General features: G+C 33.0%; 1 protein-coding gene across 2 annotated transcripts; it reads left to right on the top strand.

The window, feature by feature from the left end:
* Positions 1-14,248: 14,248 nt before the first annotated feature.
* LOC105798098 (WD repeat-containing protein 26 homolog) lies at positions 14,249-22,749 on the top strand. Of its 2 annotated transcripts, none has more exons than XM_012628013.2 (5): positions 14,249-14,411; positions 17,032-17,922; positions 19,497-19,598; positions 21,029-21,655; positions 22,368-22,749. In XM_012628013.2, exons 2-5 carry the CDS (start codon positions 17,125-17,127, stop codon positions 22,581-22,583), a joined length of 1,743 nt encoding a protein of 580 aa, XP_012483467.1. In that variant the 5' UTR covers positions 14,249-14,411; positions 17,032-17,124; the 3' UTR covers positions 22,584-22,749. The 2 variants fall into 2 exon arrangements, with proteins under 2 accessions (XP_012483467.1, XP_012483468.1); XM_012628014.1 differs by lacking the exon at positions 14,249-14,411 and adding an exon at positions 14,418-14,562.
* Positions 22,750-23,154: the final 405 nt, after the last annotated feature.

The raw sequence follows: 23,154 nt of genomic DNA, 5'->3' as shown, positions 1-23,154 counted from the left end.
TAGGAGAGACTTGGGAAAGACTTAGGAGAGCAATAGACGGTAAGACAATTGAATGGGAAAAAAATAACGTGAAACTTGTAGGTAGGGGAAGATATTAGGTTGATTTTAAAGTTTTCGTTTAACTGCTTCATAAACACATAATTTTGCCCCTTTTACAAATCCGTCCCTATTTAAATATTGAAAACCTTTTTAGCATTATTTTCAAAAATTGATTGGATTTTCTAAATACCATAAACAAAAAAATTTTTGTATACCATGCTAACGAAATTCTCAAGCACATTAAAGCTATAATCCCTAAAATACCCTTAAAACTCTTAAGCCTATTTTGAGGTGTTGCACTCTTTTATTTACTTTATCTTGTCGATTTAATTATCATGTTTTCTCTTTATATCAGTTTCATATTGTCTATGAAAGCCATAAGGAACTAATCCCTCTATAGGGGATTAGCAAGTGGAGGTATGATTTATTAACTATTTTATAGGGTTACTCAACAGATCAATTACTTAGGAAAGGAATAACGTGAAACAAGCCCTAGGCCTGACAACCCTGGGAAGTCATCAAGGTGGGAATTAACCCAAAATTGGTATTACCCATTCGTGAACAACCTTCACCCCAAGCCAATTTGAACTGTGAGATCGGAAGATAAATAGTTCTTGCTAACTCGCTATGTTAGTGGAAGATTGGAAGATCTTGCTAAGGTAGTGACTAGTTGATTAATAAGGAACCTGAAACAACAGTTAATGGGGATTACCGAAGCGAGCTAATCACCCATAATCAAGATTTGATTCATTCTACTTTTCTATCTCTTGAACTTTTATTTCTTTATGTTATTTCTTTTTATTTTATTATTATAAAAATCCTTAAACCACCTTTTTTTTATGTTTTCGTACTATAAGTGATTTAAAGTACTAATTAGATCCTTTTAGTGTTTAAATTAGAATTGACCTAGCACTCGTCTCCCTTGGGTACGATCCTCAGAGCACTCACGTATTTCGTTGTAAAACTATATTACAAGTCGACCCGTATACTTGCGGATATCGCCTCATATTTCTAAATCTTATTGTAGTATTCACACTCTGGACATTAGTACGTATAGATGTGGTCAATATCAATGTCATTTTTTAGTTTAATGGCTATAAGTTTATTGACATTGTGTCTAATAAGATTATGCTTGTAGGTCACAGAATAGGAAACATTTATATGGTGCATCTAGATTAATTATATGATTCAAATGTTTGTTTGATTGCCAAAAATTAAAATTCTTCTTGTTTATGACATGGAAAACTAGGACATGCTAGTACGAGCATATTGCACAAATTAGTTAAAAATGACTTAGTCAGAGGGCTTCTAAAAATTGACTTTGAGTTAGAAAAAAATTGTGATGCATGTACTAAGGGAAAACATAGAAGAGTTTCATTTAAACCTATTAATGATGTGTCTACTAGTAGAGTTCTTTAACTAATTCACATAGATCTTTTTGGACCTATTAGAACAACTAGCTTGGGTGGAAAAGAATATGCATTTATGCTTGTTGATGATTATTCTAGATTTACTTGAGTTCTTTTCTTAAGTACTAAAGATGAGGCCCTAGAAAAATTCTTCACATTTTAAAAATGAAAAATGTTACTCTTTTCCGAGTGTAAGGAGTGACCATGGAACTAAACTTCAAAATCTTGGTTTTGATCATTTTTGTAACTCAAATGGGATTAGCCATAATTTTTCAGCACCTAGAACCCTCAACAAAATGGAGTTGTTGAGAGGAAAAATAGAACTTTAGAAGAAATGGCTAGAACCATGCTTTGTAAAAATAATTTGCCAAAATATTTTAGGGTAAAAGCCACAAACACCGCATGTTACATTGTAAATCGAGTAATGAGTAGGCCTATTTTGAAGAAAATTCCATATGAAATTTTCAAAAAGAAAAGAAGCCTAACATTAGTTATTGTTATCCTTTTGGATGTAAGTGTTTTGTTTTAAATAATGGAAAAGATAATCTTGGCAAATTTCATGCAAAAAGTGATGAAAGAATTTTTCTTGGTTATTCTTTAAATTCTAAAGCTTATCGAGTCTTTAACAAAAGAACTTTAGTAGTAGAAGAGTCTATACATGTTTTTTATGACTCTAACCTTCCTCCTAGAAAGGATTCTTGTATTGATGATTATGATGCAGAAATTTTTAATAATGATGAGAAAGTGGATCAATCATCAAGTGAGAAAATAAAAGAACAAACCCAAGATGCTCTGAAGGAGCTTACATTAGAGGAGAGGGGAGTCACTTATCCAAGGGAGTATAACTATGTGAAGAATGGTAAGATTTTGGGAGATCCATCCAAAGGGGTAACTACTAGATCTTCTCTTAGAAATACATGTAATTTTGTTGCATTTATCTTGTAACATCCCAAAAATCGGGGGTTAGTAAAATCAGGTTTGTGAATCGAGAGAGTGACTATGCCTTAATTTTTTAAATTATCTATGAATTTTTAGGAAATAAATGAGGTATTGGTTTGTTGGTTAAGTGTTAGTGTAACGTTTCTTGAAACCTAAGTTCAAATCCCTTCTCTCGCATCATTTTTATTATTTTGCATATTTTTTCTTAAACCCTAGTATGTGACATGCCTTGTTTTTTAAAATGAATATTTCAACTTATATCAAGAATGATTAACTGGTTTGATGGTTAAACATTAGTGAATTTATCCTTAAGGTCCTAACTTCAATTCCCTTCCTATGCAAATAATTTAATTTTTTTACAAAAACTCCTTGTTTTAATGTGTAGGCCATCCACGCCTAGTTAACCTAGGTATAAATATTAATTTTTCACTAATAATCAGCCTTTAATCCTCCTCCTCATTGGCCTAGTCATTCCTCTCCTTCTCTTTGATTTTAATTTTTTTTCGTTTCCTCCATTGTTGTCGTCGCCTACACTTAATTTTACCATCTCTTTCTTTTCTTTTTCTTTTTCTTTTTGCCACAAGATTTGTCAACATATTCTCCACCATATTGCTTTCATTTTTCCTCATTAAAATCAGCCCCAAATTTGAAATCTTGAACTTCAAGATCGATCTCGAACATTGCCAAGAAAGTGCCATTGCCGTTTCTCTCAACCAACTTAGGTAAGGTCTCTTCTCTCTTCAATTTCTTAATTAATTTTGTACATTAAAAACCTAAATTTCCAAATCTAGAATCTAGGGGATTTTAAATGATTTCAAAGGTATTTTTCCAGAATTTAATGAGATCTCAAACCATTTTAAAATTTAGCCCCAATTTTGGCCACCATGGGTGGTGGTGTTGCGCTTATGTGCAAGAAAGTGGGCTATTTTGTTTCTTGGTTCTTGCCTATATTTTTCCAGAATTAATTTGAGTTCTTGAACCCTACTAATCAGCTTTTAAACCTATTTCAATTAGGGAAAAATGTTATTCATCGATTGGCCATTCGAATCCCACAAATCGTGAAGCGTAAGTGCAATTAAGGGTAACTAGTTTGTTATTTCGACATAGTTGTTGGGTAAAGGTTATGAATTGATTAAATGAAGGAATTTAATCATTAATTAGCTACTAATTTTCCAATATATTATTGAATTAGGTGTTGACCCAAACGCCCCAAATCATCCGTAAAGGCGAAGAACGATTGTACGTACGGTTTGCATCTTTACAGTGTAAGAAATCTAACTAGTTTGGATTCATAAAATAGTTATAATTTAAACGATTGGTTTGAACTCATAAGTGGGTGTTTGGGGGCTGGTTTAATGGTAAATTTATTTAATTTACACTGAATTTTGGTTTAGATTCGTTTAAGGAATTATTAAGGAAAATTGGAAGATTCGCTAGTGTGCTGTGAGGAAGTGAAAAATAATGAGTGGGTCCTAAACTCATAAAATTGTTTGAAAATGTTAAATATAATGTTATATATATAAATTATCTTGCTAATTGGATTGTATTAATAGCCAAATTATTGATTTTGTGAGTGGCCAAACCAAGTATGTTTCGAGCCTTAAAAGAATGACATGTTGGCAAAATTGCTAGTTTGATAGTATGAATGTTTGATGGAGTTTGTAATTGCATATTTGAGTTATGAGATATGGGAATGTTTGACTAAATGATATAATGTGTTGAGATATTAAGCTTATGTATGATTTAAACTCATGAGATATTTTTTATATTGTGTACTGAAATAGGTGATATTTATGCACAATCAAAATCCGTAAAGTATGTGAAATTGGATGATATTGATTGATACCAACACAATGGTAATTTGAAAGATTGGAACACTATTTCCATTTACTAAAAGTATGTGAGTATTGAGGACATGTTGAGCATGTCAAATGAATGTGAAAAGTATTGAAATATAATTATCTATGAGATTGTGTGACATTGCATATGCATTGGGTTGGGAATTTGTGGTTGACGGAGGAGTTCCATGGAGTACCGGCGGCATATTAAGTTCTCATTACTCGTAGTCAGGGCACTGTACTTGGAGTACCGAGGGGATTGGCGATTTTATTGCATATTATATGTTATTGGCGATTGTATCGCACTATTTGATATCTGACAGATTTTCTGCATTATTGATTATTCAGTGATTTTACCATATCGAGCTATGCTCATAACGTTTTGGAGTTTGGTAGACGGGTTCTGGGGAACTCTTGGTGTGTAGCGGATGGTATAGGTAGGAACCTTTTTGCATTGCATCATGTGCATGACATATTCGAATGTTATTGATTTATGTTACGCATTGTATTTTGTTGATTGAATGGTATCGAAATTAATGATTGTTACTCGAATGAATGATGACCTATGCTCATACACCATTTGACATCAATTTGATAATGGCTGTGTAGTGACATCAAATTCCTATGATGGTTCTATTTTCTTTTGTTAATGCTAATATATTTCACTGTATTTGATGTTTTTGCCCGTTTAAATAATTATTCGACTCACACTCAACTTTTCATAAGCTCACACCCCAATAGTGTTTAACTTTTCAAGTAAACCTCAAAATGAGGACCGGACTCGGCATTCAGAGAATCAACTTGGACCTCGAGTTATTATTTTTTAATTAAGTATTATTAAGTCTTTAGGTTTTGGCTTGTAATTTTTAATTATTTCTAGTATGTGGCTTCGTAACTTTTCTTTTGGGGATTTTTGCATGCATGGATACTCAAGAATAATAACCAGATAATGCATGATATCGGGATTAAGTAAAATTTGATGTTGTTCCCTAATTTCCACTACATTGCAAAGGAACTATTTTTGAAAAAGAAATCGATAAGGCAACTAATTTTCCAAAATGACTTGAAAAATAGTTTTTCCGCTGCATTAGTTTAACGTCAGTTTTTTTTAAAGAAGAGCAACAAGCAAACGGTTTTTCTAAAACAACACTATCAACAATAAAATAAATCCTAAGCATACACTACCTAGTGAATGAATGTTTTTAAGCTAACTCAAATTACAACTACGGTTTTCTCTAAAATGAGTTTATTTAAAGTCTTAAAAAGAACGTAAGTTAGCTTAGCCATATTGGTGGCTAATGTAGCCTTCTTAATCTAGTCATAACGTTTAGGTTGGGTTTGGGAGGTTACATATCTCATGCATAGAGCCTAAAAATATTAAAGAAGCATTAAATGATTAATATTGAATGTTGGCTATGCAAGATGAGTTAAATTAATTTGAGAGAAGTAATGTATGGACCCTAGTTGAAAGACCTAGTGAAAAATCTATTACAGGTACTAAGTGGATTTTTAAGAATAAACTAGATGAGAGTGGTAACATAGTGAGGAACAAGGGTAGGCTCGTTGCTCAAGGTTACACTCAAGAGAAAGGAATAAATTATGAAGAAACATATTCTCCCGTAGCTAAAATAGAAGCCATTAGGATGTTTTTAGCTTTTGCATGCTATAATGCTTTCAAATCATTTCAAATGGATGTCAAAAGTGCCTTTTTAAATGGTTTTATTAATGAAGAATTGTATGTTGAACAACCACCTGGTTTCTAAGAGCCAAAATTTCCAAACCATGTTTTTAAACTTTCGAAAGCTTTATATGGTTTGAAATAAGCTCGTAGAGCTGGTATGAAAGACTTTCAATTTTTTAGTGAAAAAGGTCTGTCTAAAGGGAAGGTTCACACAATACTTTTTATGAAGAGAAAAGGAAAAGATTTATTAGTAGTGCAAATTTATGTTGATGGTATTATGTTTGGTGCTACTAATGAAATTCTTTGTGAAGATTTTTCAAAGCTAATGCAAGGTGAATTTGAGATAAGCATAATGGGAGAACTCTCATTCTTTTTAGGGCTCCAAATTAAGGAAGGAACGATGGCATCTTCATCAATCAATCCAAGTATACAAAAGAAATGCTCAAGAAGTTTAGGATGGACATCCTCAAACCTCAAGTCACTCCTATGAGCCCTTCCACAAAGCTTGACAAAGATGATGAAGGTAGATGTGTAGATATAAAATTATATAGGTCAATGATTAGTTCTTTGCTTTATCTTACCGCAAGTAGATCGGATATTATGTTTAGTGGTTGTTTATGTGTTAGATATCAATCATGCCCTAAGGAATGACATTTACAAGCCGTGAATAGAATTTTTAGGTACCCCAAAGACACTCCTAATTTAAGACTTTGGTATCCTAGAAATTCATCCTTTAACTTGTATGCTTTCTCGGATGCGAATTTTGGAGGTTGCAAATTAGATAGGAATAATACATCTGGTACTTGTCAATTCTTAGGCAACATGTTAATTTCATAGTTTTCATATAAACAAAATAGTGTTGCGTTGTCCACCACTGAAACGAAATAGATTTCCATCAGTAGTTGTTATGCTAAAGTTTTATGGATGAAACAACAACTTAAGGACTATGGAATTGATATAGATATTATTCCTCTCAAGTGTGACAATGCTAGTGCTATTTGTCTAACTAAAAATTTCATCCAACATTCTAGAACTAAGCATATTGAAATAATACATCATTTCCTTAAAGATCATCTCCAAAGAGGTGATGTTGTTCTAGAGTATGTAGACACTTTGCATCAATTAGCAGGTATTTTTACAAAACCTTTAGACAAAGAAATATTTGGACAGTTAGGAGAGAACTAGGTTTAACCACCTTGCCTTAACTTTGTGTTGAATCTTTTCTATGCACTTTGAATGATTTTTTAAACATGTATATAAATTAAAATGTATTGAAAAAGCATGCTTACATAACTTTCATGGTGCTTATATGCAAAAAGATAGGGGGAGTTTAGAGTGTTTGATTAATCTATTTTGAATTTATTTGTCTAGCATGATTTATTTTCAATGCCCTTGAACTTGTTTTAATGGATTTTGTCTAGTTAACTTGGTCAATTTTTAAATGAACTTGTTATGATCTATGAATCATATGCATCATATTTATTTTATGCATTTTCATGTATACAAAATCATTAGAATTTATCTAAAATTCATTTTAAGACCTTTAGAGTACACTTGGACTTCAAAAATTGAGTTTTAGAAAATTATTGCGCTTGGAAAACATAATCACATTTTGGTATCAATACCGTTTTAAAATTATCGATGTTTTTCTAAAATTATCGTTACCCTTGTAAAAAATATCGATACCTGTCGAGTTTTAAGAATACCTTCATCGAGGGTTTCAAAATAGTTTCTAAACCCTAAAATTATTTTTCCTCTCCATCCGAAAACCTTCTCAAATCTCAACTAATTTCTTCACAAATCCTCCTACTTTTTCACTAAATCTTTGCTCCAAAACACTTTCTAACACCATTGTATCAAGATTACCTCAACATTACTTCAAGTTTTTTAACATTCAACAATTTTGAGGTAAAACCTAAAGTTTATGAAATGTAGGTTAAAATATTGAATTTTGATGAGATTTTGGGTTGATTTGGACTCTATAAATTGTGTTTCACTACAAGGGGTTGTCTATTTCTAAAAATATTCTAAAAATTTTGTTTCAAACCCTTTGTACACCAAGTGTTCAACAAAATTCCTCAACGAAATTTTTGTTAGCCTTAGTGTGTTTTTTTAGTATCTAGTATTCTATCATGGCCCCTAAGAAGCATTTTAGAACCAATACCTCCTATTCCAATCATTCTAGTAAGTTTAGATCATCCCTTGAGTGTTTTAATTCTGAATCGAAATGAGAGTGGTTCAATAGAAATTTTGTGTCTATACATGTTTAGGAATCCAAAAAGCTAGATTTTTCCATGTTAGAAGGTATAAATTTCTATTATCTTCCGATTTTGCATAGTTGGGTTGGATTGATTTATTAAAAATTCACTCGCCTACTTACATTAATCTTGTTCGAGCTTTTTACTCAAATGTCAAACTCAAACATTATGAGTCCGACGAGACTTATTAAATCATTTTTAATGAATACCATAATTCGTATAACTTTAGAAGATTTTGGAAATTTTCTTCATTTACCTTCCGGAGGTGAATCCAATGAAAATGGTGCTTATAACCCCACTCTTTATATTAAGTCTGGACATGCATTCGAACTTAATCTCCGTTACCGTGTCCTCCATCTTATCGTCACTTGGATCTTTCGACCTATCAAAAAGCATGTCATGCTTCACTCCATCAATTATTGGTGGATTGATTGTGTTCAATTCGATAGGCGTCCCGACCTTGCTCTTATAATGTTTAATGACATAACTAAAGGCACCAGGAAGGTAATGTCTACAAGCATCACCCTTCCCCATGACACTTATTTGTCATACATTTTTAGGCAACTAGGGATTAACACCAATGGAGACACCCTTACCATTTCAAACTAACCTCTTAGTTATGGGTCCCTTTACCATGCTAGTTACCGTTTCGATTCTAACTCTGGCAAATGGATAAAGAATAGACTTTTGGCAGCTCATAAAGAAGATGTTACCGAAGGCACTTTCGAGGACGTTCTTGTACGGAGCATGTTCCTCATTTCGAGCATGTTCCTCCACCAGTTGCTTAACCTCAGGCGACTACATCTTCTTCCAACGTCAATGTTTCCATCCTTAATGCTCTTCGCTCCTTGTGTAATGATCTTCGAGGATTTAGATATGAAGTTAACTCTAGGCTTTCATCGTTAGAAATGCAAATGGCTTCACTTCTAGTTCATCATCCTTCGACCCCTCTATTTTCTCCTAGTAATGATTATTAGGATAGTTATTGCACTTTTATGCCATTCTTCATGACATTTGCACTATTAGTTTATTTGTTTCCTATAATTATGGTATGTTGTACCTTAATGTTTAATAGGCATTTTAAGATACTTTGATGATTACTTTGCAAATGTTAGTTCACTTGTTTTTTTAACATCTATTATTGAACTAACCATCTTTTTCTCCTAAGGTTTATTTGTCCATTTTTATATAACAAAAGAGGAGAAAGCAAAGGTAAATTGTTGATATTAAAGGTAAATTATCAACAAAGATAATTTGATTAATGTTTGATATTGTGCTTAATTATGATTATGCAAATTATATAAATTTAGTGACCATTCTTTTCTAAGTAAAAATGAATGTCAAATTTTTCTTAAAATTTTACTAAGCCTTAAATTGAGAATGACTTTTATAAAGGGGAAAAGCTTATTCAAAAACAAATTTACCAAATGTTTTTTATATCAAAAGGGGAGATTGTTATACCAAACGTTATTTGATAATGTGTTTTGATATAACAAATTAAAATGTTTTGAATAAAAGCTAAAGTTGAACAAAATTGACAAAATTGTATTTTCAAATGAAGTCTAAGAGATATAATTTTGAACCTACTATTTTAAACTCTTAGAAAAATTTTGAATCAACCTTTAATCAAGTTAAAATGATTTCAATCGAGTTAGACTTTTTCAATCAAAGTTAAAAATGTTTTAAAACGAATCAGTATAGCTCCTGGCCAAAAAGTATTGATACTTTTTAACCAGTATTGATAGTTTCTAAAATATCGATACCCCTCCGAAAATTGGTACCAAATTGACATTCTGTTTCTCAAACATTTCAGCAAAGTATCAATCCAGTATCGATATTTTTCATGTGGTACCGATAAAAGTTTACTCGTATCGATATTTCTGTCTCCAACAATCACTAAATTTTGCATTAAATGCTAAAAATATCGATACTTTGTTAGCAAGTATCGATACTCGTGGTTGTAGGTGAATTAGATGCAGTGGTTATTTCACCCCTAACGACTCTATTAATTTCTTCAACAACCACAACAGTTGGAAATCAATTAAGGGGTATAAATACCATCTTTCAAAGGGTCTACAACAACAAGAGAGAGCGTCAAGCTTAAAGATGAACCAAAAACAACCTTGTGCTTTCAATTCTCAACAATTTCCTTTATACACACTTGTGAGCTTTCATTGTATTCATTCAGCTCAAGTGTTTCTCTTTGTATTAGTGTTTCATTTGCAAATATTCTGATCTTATAAGTGTTATTTCTTAGTTTGCTTAATTGTTATTCTCTTTGAGAGGGTTTTGTCTTAAGGTTCAGGTAAAAACCTTAAGGGAGTTTGTAAGGTTAAACATTGCCCTCAAAGGTTGTCAAATTAGTGAATTTTAGAAAATCCTTAATTGTGGAAAGGTAAGGTAGTGGATTAGGCAATTGGGGTCAAACCACTATATATCGTCATGATCTTGTTTCTATTTAATCTCTTAGCTACCACAAATTTTTAAATAGGCCAATTCACCCCCTCTTGGCATTTCGAGTTGATTAATTAAGCTAACAGTATTGAGGGCCTTTTTCATCGCATTCAACTTAAAACTAAGAGCTTCTGCGATATAGTCCCTGTACTGCTCTTTCATCGAGTCCAACTTATCGATGCGTCCCTTAACTACCTCAAGTGTTTCCTTCACACCATCCATGGATTCCTGACCACTCAACTTTCCAAAGCCGACAACATATCCCTCGATCTGCTATTTTTCTTGTTTGTCCCATAGGCATCCCTAGGTTCAATTGCTCGCCTACTTCTTCTATCATCTCAACTGACACCTTCGAACCTTAACTTCGATACCAACTGTCACGAGTCCAGAACTTAAGTATAGAAAACCGCATGGCCTTAGGCAATACCTTTGCTTCAAATCTACCTAAGTCAGCCTAACTCTAAAAAAAGTGAGAATTCTCACGAAAATTCTCTAAGGCACCCAAGTAAAGTGGAAGTAAACTCTCAAAAGACAAAAGAGCTCAAATCAAATAGAAAAGCCACAGCAAAGCTAAGCACACCAAGTGTTTGAGTAAATGCTCTCAAATATTTTTAATAACTTTGAATGTGATGATTACAAATGAGGGGGAATGCCTCTATATATAGCTGAGCTCCCCCGGATCTAACGATATAATTTAAATTACATCGATGATCAAGATTAATGCCTATCTACAAGATGAGAGTCCTAAAGGGTTTAAACTCTATACAATTTTATCTATTAGGATTACAAATATTAACCATTGTAACTTTAGTTTTGCTGGAGTGTTCCACTGGGTCACCAAGGCTTCAAGTAGATGGGTTTCCCCATGTGTTCCACAAATCGAGCTAGTTCAAGTGGATTAAATGAGCCCCATTTGGTCAAATGACCTCTATGGAACAATTTGTGTGCATTCATCATAGACTTTGTATTGGATTTAATGCCCTAAGTGTAACATATTTGTTTGCAAACTTGTAAGTTTTTCAAACAAATTGGTTAATAAAACAAATTCATAGATTAAATTAATATACTTTGTATGATTGTCCTTATATGGGTTTTGCACGCAAAGCAAAATGGAAGAAAATGTTGCTCATTGTTTGTCTAATGTTTAAACTAATACTAAGCGGTATTACGTGGTCAGATCGTAATACGAAAAGACATTATATTAGTAGATGAACCTAAACGTGTCATTAGTCTAATCGAAAATGAACAAACCGATTAAAAGACTAATATGTCGTCTATCAAGTCTAATTGGAGAGATGATTTGTCTTGAGCATCAGAATGGACTACTCTTAGAAGATAGAAACATAGATGTGACTGATTGGACTAACAGTACATCAAACAGGACACAAGAAGAATATATCTTGAATCCGCTTATGGATTTATTCACTTGTGATATTCAGAGTGTGGCATACCTAAATCTTGAGTGGATGACAGATTATGTGTGTGTGACTCGCACACTTTTATGTAAGTAAAAGCTAAAGTTCGAATAAATAAGGAATCGAAAGTTGGTGCATTGGTTGTACGACTTCTACAATATGTAGTGTCATTCACAACAGTGGAATTCATAGCTTGAGACATGGGTAAATGATATCCTCTCATTGGCATTACATGGTTGATGAAAAGTAAATGTGGCCAGAGGTCGTTCGTCTTTATGATGGATGACTTGATCACTATTTGATAGTAATTGGCTTTTCATGAAGGAAGATGTAATGGTTACTATGAGATAAAACAGCATCATAATGGGAGACCGAATATTATCCCGAAGAGATTAATGATATCCTATAAGGGTAATACACTTATGACAAGGTCATTGGAGGAGTACTAATCGAGTTGCTTTCGTAATAGTATGTCGTTGGGGAGAGCTTAGTTATGATACTATAGTGGAATGACTTCGTGACTAAATGAGTTTATAATTAATAGGCGAAAAGATGGAACTTAATTATAAATGATTTAACCTCAATTGCATATGTCTAATCAGTCCCTCTGCTAGCTTGTTAAAACCATAAATGAATTGCATGTTGAATCAAAATGAATAAAATGAATAGAAATAGAGAAATGTAAAACATTCAGGAAATGGTTATGGTTTTCTCCAAAATGAAAATAGAGAAAATGGAATCATTTAGGAATGAATATGGTTTTCTCAAAATGAAATGGAAAGAAATGGAAATGGAAATGAAAATGAAAATGAGAAATGAATTCATTTAGAAATTAACAAAGAATTCTAAAAATGATTGGAAGATTGAGTTTATGTTTTGAGCTATTTTAAAGCCTGAAAAATAAAAATAAATCATACGGTCATAGTGAACAAGTTAAATGATAAAATATTAAATATATTTTCTCATAAATTTTATCAGGGGTAAAATCGTCAGGTGAAATTATGATGAAAATTACTTAAATATAAATATTGAAATTTATTTTGGGAAATAGAAAAATAGAATCAAGTTGAATCAGATTGCAAAGTACTAGGTCGAAAAGTCTGGGAAGTACTCATAATTGGACCCAATGTGAGAGTGATCCAAAATCCCCTCATGGAATATGAAGGGGCAGCAACCTTAGTAGGAATTCTAGGGGTATGCCGCCAACCCTAATCCTACTCTAAGTAGAGAGTGTTTTTCTATTTCAAATAAACTTCTTTAATTCAACAAGGGTCCTACCTTTTCTCCCTATAAATAGATGACAATGATAGGACTATTTACAAAATTTTAAAAATATTGTGATTTTGTTCGAAAATAAAGAGACTTTTAATCTCTAAGAATTAAATATATTTTTTGGAATAACGATTCTACCGGTTTTTATTTGAGAAGAGAATTTTCATTTTCACCCGAAAAGAAAAAAAATATTTCTAGTTTATGTGTTTGATTCAATTTGATCAAGCCCACACTCGAGGCAATTCGTGGTACAAGAATAGTGGAGAAGACCGTTTGGTTGAAAGCTAGGAACGACAAGGATCCGTCTATCTGGAAACACAAGTACGTTTTCGGTCTAAGGTTTATTGCTATAAATATCACAAACTAGGTCGGTTTTCAAAATTTTTATTTTCTGCTGTGCAAGAAAACCCTTTTCAAATTGATTTTTTCCAACACTTTGATCCGCGACCCGTGACACTTGTACTAGAAGTTAGATTGCGTTTTGCCCTCTACTAAGAAAATAGGTAAATTCGTCCTCGTACATTAAATCAAAAAAACAATTGGTCCTTCTATTATAAGTTTCATCCATTTCTACTATTAAAAACTAGTCTCCAAATGTCAGCATGAGGTATACGAGGCATGTCAAGTGTAACTATCTGGTTATTTCGTACCATGCTAGTTTTTAAGAGTAGAAATAGATGAAAATTTTAATAGTAATGGTCAATTTACGTTTTAATCTAACATGTAAAGATTAATTTACTTATTTTTAAATAAATATAAAAAAATACAAATTGACTCTTAATATAGGAGATGCTAATACTTTTACCCGTCCCAAAATAATAATAAAAACATTCATTATACAAAAGATATAGCAAAGTAATCATCACATAAGACCATTGATTTTGCTACGAGCCCAATCTATCATCAAGGCTTCGGTGATCATGTACGGCCTGGATTTGAAACTGCTCAAAAAGCCCCATTTCATCAAGCTAATAGCTCAATTCTTAAAGGCACAAAGCCATCCTCTCACGCTCTTTATAGCCCCCATTTGAGGTGGTTTCCTCCACGCAAAGGAAAAAACAAGGGAAAAAAGCTCTTAAAATCTCGTGCTCTACCCCTTTGCAAAGGTACCAAACGCTTACCTTTCTTGCCCTTGGGTGCGGTTACCCCTTTAGACTTTTTCATCTGATTTGAATCCCTTATACCTTTTTTTTTCTTTCGATTTATTTCCTCTGTTTGTTGCATAAAATCAAGTGGTTGCCGACAAATAAGAACAGGGTAATCGTTTTTGTTCCTAATCATTATATTTTCCAGTTCTTTCACGGTTCTTGATTAATTGGTTTCTCAATCCGATTTTTTCTGATCTGAATCGGCTTGTTTGTTCACAATCCCTTTGTGGGTATTCCAGATTTTTCTTTCTTGCTGCTGATTTTGTGCTGATTTACCTTGCAATCTTTTTTTTTTTTGCTGGTCTTGGGTAAGGTTTGGTTTAGAGCTAATTGGGTAGTAGCTTTTGTTTTTTTAAACTATATTTTTATGTTATAAGTTTTATCTGCTTAGCTTTTGTTTATTCTTAAACTATATTTCTATGTTATTAGTTTTATCTGCTTGGTACTTAGAGACTCTACATTTTTTATTGTATTTCTGATGTGGGTTTTGCATAATTTCTGCTAAGAACTTGATTTTACTCAAATTTGGATCTCAAACCATTTTATTTCTTCGCTCTGCGTGTTACTGCAGGTGAAAAGGGCCTTCCTTTTTTTTTTCTCTTGTTATAATCATCTTATTTTTAATGTAATTTGTATTGCTTGAACTTCATCATTTATAGATATTGCGGCAGCCTGATTCCCCCAATAAATTATAAATGTAGGTTTCATTACTTAATTACATGTTATAACCAACTCAGCATTTGACTTTAGACCTTTAAGCTGACAGCTAGGTTTTTGAAATCTGCAATCTTCTCAGGCTTGCACATTGATATTAAGAATTGTTTTTGCTCAATTTTCGTCACCATCCTAGCAAAACAAACCTTATTCTTTGTCAGTCCTTTATGCTTATGTCTATGTTCCGCTTTTCATTTTGACTCTAGTTTGATGCAAATGTATAACAAATAATTGATTTAAATATGTATATAATGTTAACTTTACTCTAATTGTCTAAGTCATGATTGAAGTTTCCCAATTTTGCCACAATTTGTTAACAATTTGCACTTGTGCAGCTTTGTGAACTAAAGTAGCAAAGGTGGTACTCCCAAACTCCCAATTGCTTCTAGTTTATAGTTGGCCACAGGATTATAAACATCAATCTTTTTATCACAAAGAAAATTTTCAAAAACAACAAAGTTTGATGTCAGATTGTGTTAGCAAATCATGATAATAGCAGTAGAATTGCTTCAAATATGAATAATTTGGAAGCAATGTTTCTGCAATTTGGAAGAATAGTATGGTAAGAACAATCTCTGAATGATATATTGGTACCGTATGTACCCTTTGTTTCCTTTAGGATACAAATACGTTGAGGTTAAATTCTTATATTGGTTTTCTTTTTATATTTATACCATATTTAGTTATGTCAAATTAATGGAATCTTCCTCTTTTCTTTTTTCCACATCCAAAGCAAATTATTGGGGCTAAAGTCATGTTTGTAGCTAGAATGATGTATTATTTTTCTTATTTATATGTAGGATCTTCAGTTATATTAAATTAATAAATTGTTCGAAGAAGGTAAGGGAAGCTCAGTGATCTTTGTAATTTGCCTTACAGGTGCAAAGTTCACCTGAATTTGATTTTTGGCTGTAATTTCAACTTTGAGATTGCACAATTTACATTGGATCCCTTAGGCTAACTAATTAGTGGACTTATCCATTGTACCTTTTGTGGGCTATACGATATCCATTGCTGTACAGTGTAAATATTTTTATTCTAGACAGACAACTATGTTACCATTGTGTTATATCTTAGGAGGTAAACCACAAGTGATGTGATCAGCTGCAATTATGTACATCCTATGGGTCGAGTCAGTTGTTGGGGTATTTACGTAATGTTGATTGGATTTGACTGTTACGTTTTAAATAATGGCTGGAAATGTAAACTGTGCAATATTAGGGGGATGATGTCTTAATCAAAATAGATTTTTGTTTTTTCTCCTAGCTAGAAACTTAAGTTCCTATGACTATTTTTCTTTGTGAAAGAAGCTTATATTGAACTTATTATTATTATGAGTTAGCTATAACCTCATATGATAACTGGTCTCTACAGATGAAGATTCTTTCAAAGTTATTAAGATTAACCGAAGTGCCCTATGGATGCCATTTAGCCTCTGACTTGAATCTTTTCTATTATTTTCTCTCATTTTTTTGGGGCCTCGCTGCCTTTTCCCTTATACCCCTGTTCTTTGAATCTAAATCTTTCTCTTTGCAGTAGAAATTCTGTGTTTGCATTGTGATGATTGACTCAAAAGCATTGTAGTATGATGGCATTTTTAACTATCAAGAGGATCAAGGTTTTATGAACTTTCATGTGGGAAAGAAATGATATTTAGATATAAAAAATAAAAAAGGTTTGTACATGCACCTTTTATGAGGGATAACTAAATCGATTACTTTCAGGAAATAAGATGTAACCTTCTCATGATTTTGAATTCTTTTTCTCTCACATTGATAATCCTTGAATTTTTCTGTACTTCTATCTCTTTCTTATGGCCAACTTTAAGAGCCTACTACATCCCCTTTTTGACCATTTTATGCAGGGGCTTGCTCCTAGTGATTCATAGAGGCATTTACTTATCCATATTGCCATTTCTGTACCACTCATATAATATATGGGCTGAGGTGCACATTTCATGGGAGGTGTAGAGGATGATGAACCAGCCTCAAAACGTATGAAACTATCCTCTGAAGAATTGAGACGTCTTTCAAACGGTTCAACTATTAAAGAGCCTGTAGCTGGGTCTTCGCGTGACCTGATGGCTCGGCCCCTACAGTCTGAAGGGGGCGAAGAAGTTGTTGGCTCAAAAGGAGTAATAAAGAAGGTAGAATTTGTCCGAATAATAGCAAAAGCATTATACTCTCTTGGTTATATAAAGAGTGGTGCTCATCTAGAGGAAGAGTCAGGGATACCATTACATTCTTCTGTGGTCAATGTCTTTATGCGGCAAATTCTCGAGGGAAATTGGGATGAAAGTGTTGTCACATTGCGTAATATTGGTCTAACAGATGAAAGGACAGTAAAATCAGCCTCTTTTCTGATATTGGAACAGAAGTTCTTTGAACTTTTGGATGAAGAAAAAGCAATGGATGCTCTGAACACATTGAGGACTGAGATTGCACCTCTTGGTGTCAATGATAGTAGAGTACGTGAGCTTTCTTCATACATTGTGTCACCGTCTTACTGTTCTCTCACTCGGTCTCCGAAACAAGATACAGTGAGGGCAAGATCTCGGAGCAAATTATTGGAAGAATTACAGAAGCTGCTTCCAGCTACAGTTATGGTCCCTGAAGGAAGGTTGGAGCATTTAGTTGAACAGGCCCTTGTCTTGCAACGCGATGCTTGCATGTTTCACAACTCTCTGGATAAGGAAATGTCACTATATTCTGATCATCAGTGTGGGAGAGATCAAATTCCTTCTCAAGCATTGCAGGTTAGACTCTGTTCTGCTTATCAGATTTCTTTTTTTGGTTATTCATCTTTTGTTCTTTATTTTAAGATAGCAATTTCTTTTATCGATGCAAATTTCCATGTGCATTGTGCATTATTACATAACAGATTGTACATAATTCATTCTCTTTTTATTTTCTTGGGTTAATTTTATGCAAATTAAAAATCAACTTTTAAGTACTGCTTTATCTGTATGGAATATTATGTCTTGAATCAATATTAAGCATTTGGCTATAAGTTAGGTTTAAATTGCAGTGTTTACATGTTCACTGAAATTATTGTTCGAATACTTATTGGATGGGAAGTTCTTTATTGTGTGCAGTCATGAGGTATTCTCTACCATTTTACCTGTTTTCACTAGCCTTGAAAATTTGTTAAAGAGGTTGTTAAGATCTGAAAATGAGAGTGGAAAGAACAATCTTAAGTTATGGAAGAAGATTGCTTATCATTTATGTGTTCCTAAAGGCTCACATTTAATAGGGATGATGCCAAAGAAAAAGATCTAACATTGATGAACTCATTAGAGAAATGGACTAGAAGAAGTGATTTGATGTCTGTAATTGAGGTAGTGAGCTCTTTACTATCTCTTTTGTGATTGGAAGAATTTTGCACAGAAGGTTCCAATCATGATGCTTGAGAATTGTTTGGAAAAGATGGAATTCAATGTGATTTCTTAGCAAGAATGCTAGTGAGTCTTTTCGAAGCTGGTGAATGTCCATTAATATCTTCTTTCATTGGTAGCCATAGGTTTGATCCAAGAATAATTAAGATCAGGTAAGTTTGATAGTTCATTAAGGCTTCATTTACCATTGAGGTTGAATAGTGCTTTTCAACCCAAACCATGATTTCAAACCAAAAGTAATGGTAAACAAGTAGCTTTTCCAACCCCCGAATGTAACCCAAGCCAAAAAGCCAAAATTGTTAGTTTTTGGCTTTTGCAAAAGTACTTTGGTTGAAATTACTTATCCTCATTAAACTAGTCCAACATATATTTTACTTTACAGTATCATGTCTAAAATGGACATTTTATTTTTTAAAAGCACTTTTTCATAGAAATGGTAAACACTATCAAACTTTTCAAAAGCATTTTTCCATTGCACCTTTCAACTTCAATGGTAAACTAGCCCTAAACCTTAGTTTCATTAAGTCAGCTTTGCCTTTAGTGCTTAACATGCAGTTGTACACCACTTGGTTGATTCAAACAATTAACAACCGGTAATGTTCTCCAAGTAAATTATAAACCTCATATTAATTAGAAAAACTATGACTTATGATTCATTTTCATTTATTTGGGAAAAGCTTGCAAGTGAAAGTGATGGCGATTCAAAGCGTAAAGATATCTTCTTAGACTCATGGAAAGTGCACTTGGCAGCTATACAATTTTAAGTCCACTAGTTTTTTTCAGGTCTTTTTGTTAAAGATTTTAGCTCCATCAATGTGCGTATTCGTTCCCCAAAATTTTATCTTATTGGGCTTTGCATTTTTCTTTTTGTGAATTGTAGTTGCAAATTATTATCTTATTTTAAACAAAAATCCTTGTCATTTTTCTTGCAACAGATATTACAGGCTCACACTGATGAAGTATGGTTTTTGCAATTCTCACATAACGGAAAATACTTAGCTTCATCGTCAAATGATCAGTCAGCAATCATTTGGGAGGTATTGCTGTTCACTTGGAACATGAGTATAACATATACTGTTGATTTTGTTAAGGATAAACTTTTTAAATCCCATCATCTAGTAATAAATTGATTTGCATTTTCAACTATGTTTTTCAGACTGCATTGCAGAAATGTGTTTTAGTAATTTTTATATACTGTCAATTAAAATCTAGTAATGTGTCAGCTTCTTGGATGCTTATTCTGAGTGTTCAATTTCTGGCATCTTTCTTAATAGCTTAGAGTTAATTTGTAACTTAATTCTATTCCATATCCAACAAAATTCCTACCAACATAGTGAATAAAAAGAAGCATGGTTTCTTGGAGATTAAACTGGGCATGCATGATTCTTATTGTTACTTATTGGAGGAAGTATGTTTGAATGTGGATTGTCTTAGCTATTCGTTCGTTTTAATCAAATATGATTTTTACTTTTTCTCTTTCATTTTCTTCTTTTTAGCAAGTTTTTGGAGTTGGAAAGCAAATAACAAAGAACAAATTAAAAAAGCTGCTACCAAACGGAGCCTTAGCAACAATAAGTACCCCTGGATGAAACAAAGAAAGAACTCTGATAATTAAAGCTAGTTCCCCCCCCCCCCCCTTGTAAGGTTATTGTTGTGCAAGCATTTGGATGTAATAAGATAAAAAAATGTTGGAATATGATAAAAGAGATACTTTTTGTGGTGGTGGTTAGAATGAAATTAGATAATGGAGGCTTGGATATGGTTGTTTTCTTCAACTCCGTAAGCATCATTTTTCTCATGCTGATATTGTGAGTTTTTGGTAGTTGGTGTGAAAATTGCTAAAAGGGAAATGAGGATAGAATATTAAGAGTCATGTAAAGAAAAAACAGCTTCGAAGGTCAGCTATACTGAAGTTAGTGGAGAAAGGTCAAAAAAGTTATACTAAGATGGAATCTCTGTAGCAAAGCCATCAAAGATAAATAGTTTAAATAGTCAAGCTAATCAATAAATTCATTTTGATTTTAAAAAGGCTAGACTCATTCTTTGATGTTGTTTGATCATCCTTCCTCACATGTTCGTCATATGACTTGTCAATTTGATACCTCTGAAATGTGTAATTTTCTTTTCATACAGACAAGGTTTTTTTTCCTTGAAAAAGAAAGACTGCTCTTTCTTGACTTATCAAAATATTTTCGAACTGTTGAATAAAGTTTGTAAGCCAAGATAGTTGTCTTTTCCTGTTAGGTTGGATGCCAACTTTTCTTTTTCTGAACCTCTACAGTTATGCAAGCATTTTGGTGATCAGGATTTTCGCTTGCCTGGATTTAAATTTCAAGAACAAGGATTGTATTATTGTGTTTTGATGCTTAAACCAGTACTTAATGACTGGGTCAACTATTTTTTTGCTTGGTCAAAAGCCCTAGCAATTGGTTGGTTTTTCTCATTCTAATATTTTGACTCATTGTAGGTTTATGAAACTGGAGTATCTTTAAAACATAAGCTCTCTGGTCACCAGAAACCTCTCTCTTCTGTTTCATGGAGTCCTGATGACCGTCAACTTCTGACATGTGGTGCGGAAGAGGTTGTAAGGCTCTGGGATGTCTCTTCTGGTGAATGTCTTCATGTTTATGAAAAAACTGGTCTTGGTATGGTTTCATGTGGATGGTCTCCGGATGGCAAGTGGATCTTTTCAGGTCTGAATGATAAGAGTATCTGCATGTGGGAATTGGATGGGAAAGAGCTAGAGTGCTGGAAAGGGCAACGAACACTAAAAATTTCTGATTTGGAAATAACAGGGGATGGAAAGCAGATTATAAGTATTTGTCGGGAAACAGCAATATTGTTACTTGACAGGGAAGCAAAAGTTGAGAGATTTATCGAAGAGGATCAAACAATAACTTCATTCTCATTATCTAGAGACAGTAGATTCTTACTGATAAATCTTTTAAACCAAGAGATCCATCTATGGAATATAGAGGGTGATCCGAAGCTTGTTTCTAAATATAGAGGCCATAAACGCACTCGCTTCATCATTCGATCTTGTTTTGGTGGACTTGAGCAAGCTTTTATTGCCAGCGGTAGCGAGGACTCACTGGTATGGACTTTTTTTAAAAATTGTTCTATGTAGCCTCTTGCAGTAAGTTAGCCTGTGACTAATATGGAAAGCAGTATTCTCATAATATGATTAACAGGTCTGCCTCATTAGTTGTTTACTTCTCTATAATGCCTTCATCTTACTGAAAATGATACTCCTTTTGTCTCACTAAAATTGTCACATTTTGATTTTTAGCAGTCAAAAATTTGAAACTTCTTGTTCTTTTTTTAAAAAATATTATAAAAATTTTAATGAAATAGTTTTTAAATATACTTTTTTTATGTAAAATTTAATTAATTAAAATATATAAAATAATAAAGGTTAAAGTTTAAAAAGTTTGGCCCAAAAATGTCGTCTGTGACATTTTAATTGAGACAGAGGGAGTGTAAGATTTTTATTTGTTGCGGATAGGCTGGATGTTATGAGCCCTGAATTTGTTAGCGTAGACATTAGCTGTCTGCAGAATATTGCATACAAGTTTCTGAGATGGGTGCGTTCAAAATTTTTTTTATGGTATTCTGTGTTTAGAGGATTCTTGGAGGATCATACCCTCCTACTCAAAGTAACATAGGTCGCAAGTATAGTGCAGAAAAATAGATTAAGCAATGCAACATTATGCATGCACCTTTTCTAAATGTAAATTTGTGGAATTTGATTTGCTTGTGAAGTTAAGAGTGAAATTTAAAATTTTTGTTTTACTGTATATGTTTAGGTCTATATATGGCATAGGGGCACAGGGGAGCTTATAGAGACATTACCAGGTCATTCCGGAGCTGTTAATTGTGTGAGCTGGAATCCAGCAAACCCTCACATGTTGGCATCAGCTAGTGATGATCGAACGATTCGGATATGGGGCTTGAATAATCTAAGCACTAAACGGAAAGAACCTTGCAGTAATGGCATCCATTATTGCAATGGAGTATACTGAGAGATTGAAATGCTTTGGTTCTGCAGTCATTGATACTCTCTGATATAATTGGTTTAATGTAAATACTTTTACCTTGTTGAAAGCTTGACATTCATATAAAAAAAAAGGATTGTTAACAATGCAGCAACTCTGGTAATAAATTTGCTATTCTCTTTTTAACATGAAATTTATTTCATTGCACAATTATGGATGAAAATTTGGAGCTTGCTTGCTAATCATTAGTGTTGCTCATCTGTGCTTGGTTGCATATTCTTTTTGGTGTTTAACTTGGCAGTCTCGTAGAGTATTGAAAGATGATCTGTGGTTTTTGGTTACTGTAAGTGGGTAACATATTCGGGTAATAAATTTGAATATTGACATTATAACCAATGTTGTTTGAATCGAGAACCGGGTGGTTTGGAGAAGCATTTTGAATTGGTTGACTCAAGAATTGATCGACTCAAGAATTGATATGTGGATCAGTTGAATTAAGCAAAAAATTATTTGAACCGGAGGATTGAATCGATTAAATCGGATTTTTTTAATGGGTTAAATATAAAATTAGTATTCGAACTTGTCCACTTTTTACAAA

Source organism: Gossypium raimondii, chromosome 9 (genome assembly GCF_025698545.1).
Source record: "Gossypium raimondii isolate GPD5lz chromosome 9, ASM2569854v1, whole genome shotgun sequence".
Classification (NCBI taxonomy): domain Eukaryota; kingdom Viridiplantae; phylum Streptophyta; class Magnoliopsida; order Malvales; family Malvaceae; genus Gossypium; species Gossypium raimondii.
Note: the sequence above shows the minus strand (reverse complement) of the source record. Positions and strands in the feature narration are given on the sequence as shown.

Bases quoted from the DNA above. Each gene is read 5' to 3' on its own strand.
- LOC105798098 (XM_012628013.2), top strand. From the start codon at position 17,125: ATGGGAGGTGTAGAGGATGATGAACCAGCCTCAAAACGTATGAAACTA. The intron at 17,923-19,496 runs GTTAGACTCTGT...TTCTTGCAACAG, and splicing joins TTCCTTCTCAAGCATTGCAG to ATATTACAGGCTCACACTGA. The intron at 19,599-21,028 runs GTATTGCTGTTC...GACTCATTGTAG, and splicing joins AGTCAGCAATCATTTGGGAG to GTTTATGAAACTGGAGTATC.